Raw genomic sequence first — 15,654 nt, 5'->3', positions numbered from 1 at the left:
TTAAATGCAATAAAGAGAATAATTAAAACTCTCACATAACATTAAGGTTTCCTCCCAAATGTGAATAGCTGAAATGTTCTGGCCTTTGCCTTCTGCTTGATCATCACATACATTTCACACGTTATCTTTTGTGATGGAACATCCCTCATCTTCTGAGCTGACTGACTTGACTCAAATTTCCTCCTTTTCCCCCTCACACACAAAAAGTGCCCTTATGCTGTAGATTACATTATTAGCTGTAAAAAAAAAAAAAAAAGCTACTAAATAAGGGCAATATGAAGAATCATATCCAGCTGTGAATCATGACCCCCTCCTCCACCCCCCCCACCCCCCCTCCTCCCCGCCACAAAAAAAATGCCGAAGAAGCAGGTATGACGTCATCAGACTTCGGGGCAAACACAAACAAGCATTAAAAACAAACTGCACAAAATTACCAAAAGAAGAACTTTAAGTGTGATTTTTTTTTTTTTTTTTTACACAGTGAAGAGTAAACCTTCTGACGTGTGATCTGACATTTATTAAAAAACATTTGTTCAATTACATTGTTTCAACATTAAATCGTTTGGCAATCGATCATCGAGGAAGGCATCCCGCTAATACAGACCCTCTGCCGGTGTCAGAAACATCAGTGTCGGTTCTCTGGATGCGCCTTTTAAAAACCGAACTTCACGAAGACACCGGAGTGAGATATTAGCCTGAACGCACACTCGCTCTCTCGCTCACGCTCACTCGCACACACTCGCACACCGGTATTGTAGAAAAATAGAGTGATTACCAATTGAATCCAGTTTCATCTGACTCAAGACTTTTCCATACAAAAAAAAAAAAAAAAGAAGAGAAATCAAATCGATGAGCAATCAATTAAAGTCAAGACGAGCACAGTAGGTTTCAACATGACTTTAGGCTATTTGTCAAAGAGTTCTGAATGCTTTAGAAAATCAATATCATGTGCCATGTGTGAACATTTGATAGCAGCATTTGAATATTTTGCACTGTGGGTTGGACACTTAAGCAGAATGGGCAGAGCAGCAGGCAGAGCATCGTCAACTACACATGGAGCACCGCTGTTTGGGAATTCATCAGATCGCTCTTGTATTGCTCCAGCCAGTTTCTAAGCTCGGAAATCCGGTATCCCTCTGGTCCCCTGCCCCCCTGGTACACCACTCTCTCGTCCCTCACGACGTAAAGTCTCTCAAAGTAGGCTCCGTACGCGGCGTTGGACGTGTTGTCCATATTATCCACCACCAAGTTGCTCACGGGCACCTCAGTGAGCATCAGCTGAGCGGCGCTCAGTCTGTCCTCCAAGCAGCGGTGCCGGGGGATCTGATACGGTGCGTCCGAGCTCACCCAGCCGTCCAAAGGATGCGCCTCCTCGATATATACAACTAAAAAGTCCGCAATGTCTGCGTACTGACTCACGACGCGCTGAAACGCCGCCAGGCGCGTCATGAATGGCGGTCAGGAGCAGCTGCCAAAGTTAAGAATGAGCGGTCTCTTCCCTTTCACACAGTCCAGGATTCGCACCTGCCTCCGCTCCTGGACCAGCACCACCTCGGTGTTGGGCGCCGCGTGCCCCAGGTGCGCAGATTTGAGAAAGTCCAATTTCTGACCATACCACACGGCCCTCAGGGACTCCAAGGTGAACATCTTGTTAGAGTCGGAGACGCACACCGGCGGGTCGTCCGGACTGTCCTGCGTCTCTCCCATTTTCAGCAGCACTCTTTTCCTGATGCACAAGAAATCCAGGAGCCACAGCATGACGGCGGCCAGGAGGAAGCGGGGCAGCAGCATCAGGCACAGGGCTGCATGGTTCAGCGCCCTCGCCATTTGGACTCCACAGGAGTCGTGCATCATCTCTTCACCTGCCGCGAGGACGAGACTGTGCCGGCGAAAGAGACAACTGGTCTTTAGTCACCTTTACCCATTGGAGGGAACTATCTGACGCACGCAGGCACTCTTTTTTATAGGTACAGCTGCATTTGAATAATGAGGGAAAAAAAAAAAATAACAACAACACGCCTCCGGTACCGGAACCGCCCCGCACCGCCCACTCACATGGTGGGGATTACCTCCCGTCAACTCTCGGCTTCAAAGATCCAGAGAGAGAGAGAGAGAGAGAGAGAGAGAGCGAAAGAGAGAGAGAGAGAGAGAGAGGAAGAGGAAGAGGAAGATGAGGGAGGGGGGATGAGGGGGTGCCCAGATAAGCCTGAATGCCGGCGTCTTCAGTCCCTTTGCGGAACCAACAGAAAACATGACAGTTCGCGTCTGTTTTTGCGCATGGTTGCGAGAGACCGGCAGTAGTTTGAGTCGGCTGTGCGCACACGGTTGGTCCTGAAAGTCGGGAGAACATTTGACTTCAGTTCATTCTGCCTGTGGGCTCAGATCTCCTCGTGATGAGAGTCGGAGCCTCTGCGGCCACTAGACGGCGCTGGACTCATACAAGACTGTGCAGGCAGGATGAGTCATTTGCCGATCAGCTCCAGGGCCCCCTGAACACCTCCAGAAGAGCACAGCGCAGAAGGCGGTATAAACCTGCCACCACCAGTTTCAAAACTGAAAGATGTTCAGCATATTGGAGTCCAAGTTTTTTTTTTTATGACCATTTTTATAATGGAATATTAAAACGTTTGAGTTTTAATTCTTTTCTTTATAATTATTGCCATCCCTTTGAGAAAATCCAGACAAAAATGATTAGACTCGTACTGCTGTCCAACATATGTAGGTTTTAATGCATACTGAATTGTATTAAAGAGTTTTTTAATTTTAAATTATGTCATTATCCTATAATAACTTCATTATATTGTTTTCTCTTTGACTCTTTTTCTTAGTGGGATTTTTCTGGTAAATAAAGTTTAAATGGAATATTGAATTGTTGCATTTTTATGTCAAAGTTCATCCAACCCAGACAACATTCTCCACCGAGGTGGAACATTTCCACAGGCTCAGGCATTGTCAGTACAGTGCGTCACTGCTTGGATCCTTTTTGGTGATATCAATACCAGCATGTGTCTGACCATGTTTCCCAGCCCCACCTCTGTCCCCTCTTTGTGCATATCTCTTAAGTTGTCATACAGGTTCCCTCTTATGTCTTTCTTTGTCTCCCTGTGTCCTTTGTATCCTCCAACTCCTCTAACAGGCACACAGAAATATAACATGATTTGAAGTCCACCGAAACAGTCTTGTTACGATAGCCATTTCAATTTTTAACGAGTACTATTTTCACAGTCGAGAAATGCTTTCATCAAAGGCATAAAGAGAATAACGGCGGTGACGCTGTTCACCCTGTGATGCTGACTATAGTAAGTATTTCTGTAAGTTTCTTTCGCAGAGTAAAATGAAGAGACAGAGCAGGAGTAGGAGTAGAGATGATTTATAAAAGTGAAGAAAGTGGCTTGGAAGAAGCAGAAGGGGGAGAGACGAGAGGAGGCAGTAAGAGTTGCTGAACGAAGTGCTGTAGTCCTCCTATGCACAACAAATATCTGCGCCCTATAAAGCACCACAGAAACTAACTGCAAGAAATATTATTTGGCATAAAATACAATTACAAGAGGTTAAGTTATGTAAGAATATAATTTTTAACAACAAATAAAACTAGTCTCCTGTTTCAAAAAATGTCAGTGAGCCTAAATAACATTTAACTTTGAATTTTTACTGTTTAAGTAATTCATTGCAAAGCAAGACAGTTCTGTTGGCTTTTGTTCTGTAGTTGGAGAATACAGAAGAAACTATTTCAACTCATTTTTTCCCCCTTTGGACAGTAAAATAGTTATATTAGTTATATTAAATTAAATTGTTTACACACCTCATCAAATTAAGTTATTTTATAAAAATTGTTAGTTTATTTCTTCAAGCGTGCACCACATTAAGGCTCCCCAGAACATGAGTTTTTATTTCATATGACAGATGTGTGTCTTTTTTATGTGTTAAATAAACTTTCCTCACATCAAACTTCAAGCAGTAGGTGTAATGTACTGTACTAACACACCTTGTACCCTTCTTATAGAAGGCGGTGGTTACACAAGACTCCATACTTGGCCCTTCTCTTCTCCCGGCTTTTCCTACTGCTACGCTGATGACGCCCAGCTTTTCTTGTCATCGCCGTCCATCTGACATGCATCCATCTCACACATCTCAGCTCGACTTCCTGGACAAGATTGAGCTTGTGTTCCTCACCAAGACCTCCCCATCCATTATCATGGTTAACACTGGATGATGTTGTCATCCTGAGCAAACATTCGAACAGAAACCCTCTTCTGTCTACATTTCCCTCCACAGCATGAGGAAGATTTGCCCCTATCCTCAGCAGAGAGGCTGCCTAGATGGTCATCAAGACACTTGTCATCTCCTTCCTCTGCTGCAACTGCTCGATCTCGGGCTCTACAGCTCACCCAAAATAATGCTGCCAGTTTCTCCACACCACCCTTCTCCTTCACCTGTTGCCGCTTGCACTTAGTTCAATACTCTGGTGCTGGCCTACAGTGCAGTGAAAAGAATTGCACCAAGTCACGGTCAGACTCGACCACTGCAGTCATCTGCCTCGCCATGTTTAGCCTCTTCATCCCTCACTGGACCCTGAGGTTGTTTATTTTAGTCAAGGCTCTTCTCTGCTCTTGAATGAGCTGAATTCAGGATAGCAGATTCTCTTGTTATCTTCTGCTTGAAGCAAATCCACCTCTTGAGACTACAGCTCAATAACCCTGACTAACACTTACTAACTTACTAACAAAAACATTTTTTTTTAGTCAGACTCACTTTCATTTTGATATATCTAGGTTCCACTTTCATGCTACACTTACTGTAAACTGTTGCAGATAAACAGATCACGCTACGATGTCACTGTCATCTCAGTTATTAAGGTCATTGTAATCTTAACTGATTAAGCCAATGAACAAACCCAAGATAAGCAACTCAAGTTGCTGAAATGTTCCTTGAATATGGATTCCTCTGTGGATTCCACCTGCGATCGCAGCCGGGGTGCTCAGACTGACAGGAGACACCTGGAAATGTTTAGCAGCTGTTGCACTGGAGGCCTCCCATGGTGTTTTTCAGAACTCTAAAGAGCACAGCAGACAACATGGTGAGAAACGGCTGTAACCAAACCAGATGTGCATCAGCCGCACATCTGACATCTGACACTTTTTTTTTTTATGTGAACATCTGCAAGTGCGGGGTGGGTTTGTTTTGTCAACAAAGCAGTAGAAAGGATTGCCAGGCGCCATCCACCATGCAGGGTCATCAACTGGTACCATTTACTCAAAGCCGAGACAAAGTTCTTTTTCCACCCGAAGCGTCCTGTAAAAACAATTGTACGCTTGCATATCATTACGCAACATCTTGGCCAAGTTTCATTATACATAAAAACTTGTTTTTTGAGTTTGATTATTTAAAAAAAAATATTAGTAGATGAATAAGAATTAACAAAATAAGTGACATGTTGGAACATAAAATCAGTTTATAGCTTACTTTTCATAATGAGAATCTTACCACCCCACTGGATTTACCTATAAGACAATATTAATGTAATCCAGTAAATTGATGTCATTCAGAAGAGGGCACTCTGGTGAATGAAATACATGAGGTTGTGACTTCACTATGTCATGAATTAGTCACTGCTGACGTGGTTTAACGGTTGTCCTATGACAAAATTGAAGAAAAACACTTCTGACGTCTTAGCTGGAGCTTGCAAAAAAAAAAAAAAAAAAAAAAAAATATATATATCCTGAACATCTGACCAGTTTTTTCACAATTTCCATTTAAAAAGACCATCTACACAATGAGAGAAAACACAGAAGATTTTCCATTGAAGTGGAACTGACTCAGCTGCTGCTGTGCTAATTGTTGTCTTACAAATGTCCACTTTGACATTCAAACTCCGTTTCAGATCTTAACACAACCTGGATTTACAAGATGAAGCAATTGTGTGTGCAGAAGCTTTGCATGTGACGGCCGTATGAAAAAGAGCTTGATTAGTTTCAACGCTTTTGAGAGAATAGGCAATGAATTAATTGCTGTTCAGCTGAGTGTCAGTCTTATAAAGAGCCATCCCCGCTGAATAGACTGAAGGGCACGCTCTCTACAAAATTATGCAAGGTGGATTGTAAACAAGAACTTGCAAAAAGCTGAAAAAGACAAGGCCATCGTTTTCCAAGAACAGTTTTTTTGCCAGATGTTATATCATACTTCCGATGCAATTTGTATTAAAGGCGTTTTTTAAAATGCTGCCAAACAAGGTGTTTACCATAAAGGTTTGAAACGTCATCTATCAAGTACAAGGAGTGTCTGATCTCAGTCTGTATAACAGAGGCTTTAAACAGCCAAAGCTCTATAATCAGGAGTTCCTGTGAATTTGTTTTCTCCACGCCCCTCTGTTAAATTGCTGCTGTGATCTGGATTAGACCATTGGCGTCTTTCGGTTGTTTACACCCAGGCTGAAGGGAGAAAAAAAGCATGTGTGTTGTCCTGCAGTGAACCCCTGGCCAGCGTTGGTTTCTTGGGCTGAATCTGATTTTCTTAGAATAATTAGGACTTCTAATATCAGCTCGGGTTTAGCCTCGTGTGTCTCAGTCGGCCCAGGAAGCCATCACTAAAATACCAAGTTGCCTAAAGCTCATTAACTTTGGCAAAGATTGTCAACATACAAATACACAGTCATGGGTCGCTCACATCACGGGCCTTGTCCTCACACACACAAACAATGCACACACTCTGACCGCTGGATGCCCTAAGCACATGATTCCAAATGCAACAGGATGAATTGGACACTGATTTATTTTCACTTCCTAGATTACGCTGCCACTCTGACGTGCTTCTTCCTCCACCTTCATACAAACCACCTCCACCTTCTGGGAAGCTCCATTGAGTCAGCCAGCTATCAGTTTATCGAGGAGATTTTTTTTTACCGGTGTGTGGAATGAAGGTTCAAACTGTCTTTTACTTTTAAATCAAAATAATTTTTCTTACCATGCCTTATAAACCACATATAATGCTAGAAAAACAAAGATAAAAAGACAGCATTTGTTTGTAGCTCATGGTTGTTTTTTTTCTGATCACTGCTACATTTCATATATTCACTCGCTATTTACTAGTAAAAAGGGAAATATATTCTCTTTTTTGTGTGCGCTTAAAACACCAACAAAGAGCTCCTTTTGTTGTGAAAATATCTTTCTTTTCATACCTCGTAGTCTGCCACCACAATCCCACAGCTACTGCTACTTTTCACATTCTCAACCATTGACTTGATGAAACACTGATGGCCTCAGCCCTGATTCTGTTATTTTTTCTTTTTCTGAAATAAATTGCTGGAACCCTACTTTCATTATACACAGCCTGGATCTTGGCATGGGAACACGGGTCATACAAGGACATCCCAGAATAGGAAAAACAGCCCGGACAGAGCCTGCAGCAAAGCACTAAGAGTGGCAGCGATCCAGCTGAAACCACTATTAGTACACTGGCCGCTGGGGAGTCATTGAACACACACGTCTCAGGCAAGATGCACAAGCGTACACTAATTTTCTGCAACGCAAGTTTTATGTCTGTCAGGTGATTGCTATGACATATAAGCATGTGTGTGTCACATGTTGTGTTGTTTGTAGTTCAAGGTGAGGTGAGGTTGCAATAAACAGCACTTTTCACTATTCATGGTCAAAATGCAGCCGTGTCCCTTATGTTCGTCAAGCATTTGAGTAGGTTTGTAGTTACTAAGCAACCATCATGCAGTCCCTCTCAGGCTAATCCGTCTAGGCCACTGTGGCTGCATGGAGCCTTCGATGCACACTGATACATCACCTTGGATCACCAGCGTCCTTTGTCCACAGTGTCCTTTGATAAACCTCCTGCACATCTTTGGAGAGACTGTTTTTTTTCTTCTGTATCGTATCACACATTGTGGACATTTTCCCCCTGAAAAATGACTAATCTGTTGATAAAGAGTCGGCCCTGTGAAGATAGGTCTGTTTTATACAGCATGCCTCGCTAAGGTTTATCAGTGTGCTCTGAAATGAGAGGCAACATGCCTGTTTTGCCAGAAATGGCACCAACATTTAACAGATAAAGCTGGAACAAAGTGCATCAGCTATAGTTTGATATGACACTGTTGTGAAAATGAAAAACAATTTTTCAAATGTCAAAGCACAGATTTATTATTGTCAAAAGATTTCCAGCAAGGCTACGAATGTGATTTTGATTTGGACAGGAATTTCACTCATGTTTTGTTCATTTCCACCCCATTTCCCAAGACAGTATTTTGTGTTTTTCAGGGATTGCTTGTCATTAGGGCACAATAGCAGATGATTTCTTGGTGTAAGTTTTTCCTGGAATTGAGTGTTTATTTGACCCACTTAGAGAATAAAAACTATGACAGAGAAAATAATTCCCACGACAGAATTTACATGTTTACGCTGGACAACCAACAGGTTTCATCAAAAAGCAAACCCCCATGTGTCATGAAGGCTCACATCTTTGGCATAGTGTATAGAGTGTGCCTTCAGCACAGGCTCCCGCAACATAAACTGCAGAAACACAGTACGGCGCTGCTTTAATTGTTGACATCCTGGAGTTTTGGGACATTTTTTACATTCATTCTCTCTCTGTCTAATAAAGGCAAACATGTGAAGTAAACCTCTTGAAACTAGGTTCACAGTACAGATTTACCATGGCCCACTTGTTTATGCACATTTTTTTTACACCAAAAAAAGTAAGCACATAATTTTTAAGGCATAGTTGGACATTTCAGAAAATAAATCTATCCACTTTGTTGTTAAGAGCTTTATAGCACTCTCGTGTCTGTGTGCTAAGCAGTAACCAGCTGCTGGTTAGCTGAGCTTGACTTGCAGACTGGAGACAGGGACAAACAGCTCGCCTTGCTCTGTCCAAAAGTAACAAAATATGCCTACCAGCACCTCTAAAGCTTACTCATTTAATTTATATCATGTGAACACAGAGGTGTAGGCTGTGCCAGACTATTTCATGGAGTTTTATCATCCTGTGAATTTGTTGTTTGTGAGTGGATTACCGTGCAGATAATCTGATAATCCGATTTCTATGTGATAGGTGTGTTGTGATACCTTTGGACTGAGGTAGACTAGCTGTTTTTCCCCGTGTCTCCGGTCTTTGTGGCTGCTGGTTGTACCTTCAGATGGACATGAGAGTGGTATTATCTAACTATTGGCAGGAAGGTGAACAAATGTATTTCCTAATATGTCAAACTATTCCTTTGAGAATGTGCAAACAATTATAAATGTATGGTTATTTTGACATAATAGGTTCAAAAGAAGAAAATGTCAATTACACATTATTAGAAATGAAAAAATATGTATTGTCTTTATTCCCCCCCCCCCTCTTATTGTAAAGTGGCCAGATTTATAGCCGTGTCCATATTACTTTCACTACCTCAGGAACTCACTGGAGGGTTACGAGCATAATATAATTCATATGTGAAGGTGTTTGCCAGCTTCAGGTTCCGGATTTATCCAACAGGCGATGTCTAGAATGGGAAACTAATGCAGCTTATATGTCTCTGCTGCCTGTGAAATTAATGTGTCATCATCTTGGCATTAAAATTAATTTCACTTTTACAGTTTCTTTGATAGAGTAAAAACAGGCCTGCCACTGTGCAGTTTCACATTAAAGCAAGAAATACTTGGAAATCCTGGAAAAAACATTCAACACATTTACCAGAGAAATATTTTTAAAAAATGTAAAAAAAATATGAAAATGAAAGGAACTGTAGATGTTCTCGATTCTCCTGACTTTTTAGGATTGATTTTGAAATCAGAGTGAAATGTTTTTCGCAATATTGTACTGTTTGTGTAAAATAATGTCTTTTAGTAACTTTATCAGAATATGCAGAATAACCTTTTTTTTTATTTTTTTTTTATGAATTCCATATCAAAGTTGGAACTGTGTTTTTTTTTTTGTCTTTAGATATTTAGATGTTTCGATTTTACAACCATACTGTTTATTCCATATAACATGCTTTGGCTTTCAGACAGGTAGGCAGGTAAGTAGGTAAGTAGGTAGGTCGGTTGGTCGGTGGGTCGGTTGGTCGGTGGGTGGGTGGGTAGGTAGGTAGGTAGGTAAGTAGCTAGCTGGCTAGATAGATAGATAGATAGATAGATAGATAGATAGATAGATAGATAGATAGATAGATAGATAGATAGATAGATAGATAGATAGATAGATAGATAGATAGATAGATAGATAGATAGATAGATAGATAGATAGATAGATAGATAGATAGATAGATAGATAGATAGATAGATAGATAGATAGATAGATAGATAGATAGATAGATAGATAGATAGATAGATAGATAGATAGATAGATAGATAGATAGATAGATAGATAGATAGATAGATAGATAGATAGATAGATAGATAGATAGATAGATAGATAGATAGATAGATAGATAGATAGATAGATAGATAGATAGATAGATAGATAGATAGATAGATAGATAGATAGATAGATAGATAGATAGATAGATAGATAGATAGATAGATAGATAGATAGATAGATAGATAGATAGATAGATAGATAGATAGATAGATAGATAGATAGATAGATAGATAGATAGATAGATAGATAGATAGATAGACAGACAGACAGACAGACAGACAGACAGACAGACAGACAGACAGACAGACAGACAGACAGACAGACAGACAGACAGACAGACAGACAGACAGACAGACAGACAGACAGACAGACAGACAGACAGACAGACAGACAGAGAAGAGGGATTACTAAAATCAACCTATGAGTAAATAGATAATTAGATGAACATGACAATGATTATTATTGCACTAAATACAATGTAAACAGACTTCCTTAAAGTCCTGGAAGCCCTGAAACAACTAATGCGCAGTCCAACAAAGAGATAGAGGAGCACTGGGATGAGCAACAGTTCAGGTCATGAGCCACTGCCCCAGGCAGAGGTGTTGTAAAGTCTGATGGCCTTGGCTACAAAAAGATCTTCTAAACCTTTCACTCCTGCAGTGGAGCAAGATGAGCCGATTGCTGCCACTGGCCCTCTGACCTGCCAGCATGTCGTGGAGAGGTGGTAGCCGGTACCTTGCTCCATATTCATCTCTTCACTACTGTCCTCAGTGAATCCAGACTCCTGCAAAGGACTAAGTGTCAACAGTGTGTCACTGACTTTACTTTGACACAATCTTTAACTTTCAACATTTACTGACTTTATGTGATGGGCATCTGCCTGGGCTGCGTATTTCTCTCAATTTGTGATAAAAGAACATGTTCTGAAAAGTAGTTTTTGATCTATACTTTTCATTCCTTTTCTCAATTTGAACCACTACCTCTTACAATGTCTGAACAAGTATTTGCACATGCCCAACCAGCTAAACCTGTATGCAGTGTTATCTGTCAGGTGTAAGTTACAATGTCTGCATTAGACCATGAAAACCCCAACCTGTCAATTAGGCACAATAAACATATAGTGCTCTCAGAAACCTTTGCACTTTAAGAGCTGATATGAATTTGAAGAACTTGAGCTGAGCAAAGTTTTACATAATTCAGTGGCTACTTTCCTGTTCCCTTTTGAGCTGTTTTCACCTCACATGACCTGTTATCTGGTTTATGTAGCTGATGGTTCTCAGACTGACACAGACTTGAGCTGAGTTGCTCAACTGTGTCTATCACACAGGAATGTTTCTGTGCTTTCAGGTTCACAACAGCAGAAGCAGTTTCGAAAGTGCCTCTTTTCTCTATTATATAAAAGTGCAATATGTAGGATTTGGAGTTTAAAACATTCAATGAGCAGAAATAGTCAATTTAAAATTGCATCAAAAACATGTATGGTATTACGACTTATACTTTTACTGTTATTTTATTTCTTTCATGAATCTATAAATGCTGCTGTAGTGAAACAATTTCCCCTTGGGGATTAATAAAGTATCTATCTATCGATCTATCGATCTATCTATCTATCTATCTATCTATCTATCTATCTATCTATCTATCTATCTATCTATCTATCTATCTATCTATCTATCTATCTATCTATCTATCTATCTATCTATCTATCTATCTATCTATCTATCTATCTATCTATCTATCTATCTATCTATCTATCTATCTATCTATCTATCTATCTATCTATCTATCCATCCATCCATCCATCCATCCATCCATCCATCCATCCATCCATCCATCCATCCATCCATCCATCCATCCATCCATCCATCCATCCATCCATCCATCCATCCATCCATCCATCCATCCATCCATCCATCCATGGATGGATGGATCGATCCGACCTGTCTGTCTGTCTGTCTGTCTGTCTGTCTGTCTGTCTGTCCGTCCGTCCGTCCGTCCGTCCGTCCATCCATCCATAGATCGATCGATCGATCCGACCTACCGACCGATCGATCTATCTATCTTATACACAGACATTAGCATGCTAACCAGCAAGCCCTGGCCCGTCCTATGACTTGTTATACCCCCCTGCACCTTTGCAGCCAATAGTGAGTCACTGTAGCGACCAAGTGGTAACCAACAGTGATGTCTGCCATCGGTTTGTCAACCGCCATTATAAAGCCTCAAATTGGATTTCTCAGCTGTCGCCATCTTGCTAGTTTGGAGCCAGAAGTGACTAGATTTGGTTGAGCAGCGGAAGAGTGAGCGGTGGATCTGAAGCGAAGACATTACGTCCCGCCCACCGGGCAAAAACCTGACTGCACCACAGGCCTGTCAATCAAATAGGCAAATAGGCACTAAATAGGCATTAAATTTCTATTTAATGATGGGATTAGTTTCAGATGGACCACCAGAAAACTAATAAGGAGTGACTTCAGCTAACAACACAGTAACTTGTGGAAAACTGAATTCTTATTTCATGAGAGAAGTAGAAGGAAGTCTAAGGAGCTGGAGGCTCTTTGGAGCCAGCCCCTAGCGGCCCTCGGTGGTATTGCAGTATCTTTTGGTACTGGTGGTATTGGCTTCATTTTTAAGACCTACATTTACATTTATATAAAGTGTATGAGACTGAAGCAAGCAGCAATTAACAGTGATGTCGCCCATGGGTTTAGGGGCAGACTGGACACTTGAGTGACTCACAACCAGGCTGTAGTGATATTTGTTGAAGTACCAAAAGCACACATGGGCGAGTGGACACATGGGTTCTACATACACGCATCTTGTATGAGTCCAAATAACATAAATCATTTTGCACTCCCACTTATCTGAATATAAAGTTTTTACTAAAGGCATTAAATAACGACATTGTGCCTTCACCAAAAAAAAAAAAAAAATGAATTGAAGATACAATTGCAATTGCTGTTAAACATCTATATTGGTTATAAAATGTATTTTTAAACTGAAATGTATCTCTAATCAGACTCACCACCTTTTTTCACAGACAAGTTATTAAGACTTGTCTAGGTCTTGTTTTAGGCTGGAAACAACCAGACCACTTTGGGACTTTCCCCCAAATAACACCATCTTAAATACTCTTAAATATCAAGCCACCAAAACGAGGGGGTTTCCACCAATTTAAAAGAGCCTACCAGGAGATTATGACCAATTCAATACAATAGTTATCTTAAGTGATGTTGTTCTATAAAATCAAAATGATAAAATTATAAGGGACTTTACAGAAAGCACCAAAGAGGATGAACTGATTATGGAGATGGCTTTGACCAAGCTAATGCTTGCCTCCCACCTGTGTCAGGAAATGATAATGGAAGCCCTGCAAGAGAGAATGACTAAGCACAAAAGATAAAGTTAAAGTGTGAAAAGGGATAAAAGTATCATTACAGTTACTGCCAGTGAGGAAAAACAAAACGTAAACCAACAGTGAATTGCTCAGATACATGTATTGTTTGTGGCACCAAAGTCTGATGCTTTATTTCTCTGTGCAAGAGACTTTCATTATTGTCTCAGAGAACACATTGTTGTTGAATCACAGTGAACATGTACGGCTGTTTATTTGTAGTTATTTGCAGTCATTCCCACATGTACCATCCTGTCGCTGCAAACACTCAGCAGAGCACCAAAATCTGTTGATGAAAAAAACTCACACTGATTCTCTTTTAGTAATATTTACCAAAAAAAATACTGTAGTGTTATTTAATAAAGATACAAATAAAGATTGAAATGATCAGTAAGAACAAATGTGATCAGGGCTGAGAGTCATAGACAGGTTGGGAATGTTGAAAGTATTAAACTGTCTAATGCACTATTGGTTTTGATCTTTAAACAGGATTTGTGTGATAACAAAATAAATAGAAAATCACCAGCCCTCTTTAAGACAACAGTGAGTCAAATGTCGAAACTGTGGAACAGGTGTGGACATGTGGAGTCATTTGTCTCAGTGGAAGAATGCAACATGACACCAGCTTTAGACATGGAGTGACAGAGCCTCTGTGAGAGGTTAATATTTCTGTATACACGCCTGATTTCGTAACTCGTTTAGAATGCTTCACATATGGGAACCTATAGCAGGTTTCATATAGCAGGTTTCACATAGCAGGTTTTGCATAGCAGGTTTCATGTAGCAGGTTTTCCACTGGTCATGGAATTTCTGGAATATCAGGGACTTCTAAAAAGTCATGTAAAGGTTTTTGGGCCAAGTCATGGAATGCCATGGACTTTGTTTGTAGTAAATTTTAGTTGCCATTTATCAAAATGTAATATTTTCCAGTTTCCAGTTGAAGGATTTCATCCTCTTCCCACTCGACAACAATCACTTCAGTAAAGATGTCCTTTTTTTCCCTGTAGCTGCTAATGAAGACAAACATGCCAGGAGAAAAAACAATCTAGACATTTGCCAACAAAACCATAACATAAAAAAAAATTGGTTGACTAGATGACAGAAAAGCCAGACGTAAAATTTTTAAAACTATTGCTCTATCAAAATCTAGGAGAGGGAGCCCTTCACAGCCAACAGTAAGAAGCATGGAAATACTTGCTGTGCTGCAGCCCAGTGGAGGAGAATCTTTAGGCTGGGCAGTCTAAGGAAATTCTTGCGGGTTACATTTTGTTCTTTACAATACAAAAAAGCCAATAAATCACACAAGGTTTTAATTTAAGCAACTATGATTGTTTTATCTTCCATTTACAGACTTTTGAAGCCTGGGCTTAATTAGATTGTCGGCCCTGGGTTACATATTGTAGGCTACCTTCTGTTAAGTGTCAAAGTACAGTACTTTAGAGGTGTAGTTTTGTTTATGTTTTTTTTTAGATTGATTTGTCTTTTCAGGAACTCTGGAAAATCTATATCTTGCATAATACTGCCCTCAAAATACTGCCCTCAAATGGGGTCATGTTCAGTTCATTTAATCTTGATCTGCTGCTTGGTGTTTGGGTGAAGAGCTGTTGACTCTAAAAAGGTCATCATGTTCAGTTTGTTCTGACATTTACATACAAATGTATTGGACATTAAATCTTGTGAATACTAATATTTCAGGTTAATGAATATACTGCACTGTACATTCAAGACACAAAGATGTCAAGTTTTTACTTGTTCATACACTATGTGCAGTGAAATCAAAGGTGGCATATTTGTGGGAACATAAAAAGGTTAGTGGAGTGTAAAATAAAATTATTTTAAGATGTTGATATATTTGTAGCGTGGTGCATTTTTAAATAACACAGGACACAAAGCTAAAAATCAGAGCTCTTCATTACTTGATT

At 40.3% G+C, this 15,654-nt stretch overlaps 1 protein-coding gene across 1 annotated transcript; it reads right to left on the bottom strand.

Annotated features, from left to right (window-relative positions):
• Positions 1–349: 349 nt before the first annotated feature.
• Positions 350–2,298, bottom strand: LOC138631332 (thyroxine 5-deiodinase-like). The gene has a single exon (XM_069716183.1). The coding sequence runs from the start codon at positions 1,852–1,854 to the stop codon at positions 1,048–1,050; it is 807 nt and encodes a 268-aa protein (XP_069572284.1). The 5' UTR covers positions 1,855–2,298; the 3' UTR covers positions 350–1,047.
• Between the last annotated feature and the right edge of the window lie 13,356 nt (positions 2,299–15,654).

This window comes from Brachyistius frenatus, unplaced genomic scaffold, assembly GCF_029030835.1.
Source record: "Brachyistius frenatus isolate BFR_SWC_R1_liver_20210118 unplaced genomic scaffold, ASM2903083v1 Contig_153, whole genome shotgun sequence".
NCBI lineage: Eukaryota > Metazoa > Chordata > Actinopteri > Embiotocidae > Brachyistius > Brachyistius frenatus.
Note: the sequence above shows the minus strand (reverse complement) of the source record. Positions and strands in the feature narration are given on the sequence as shown.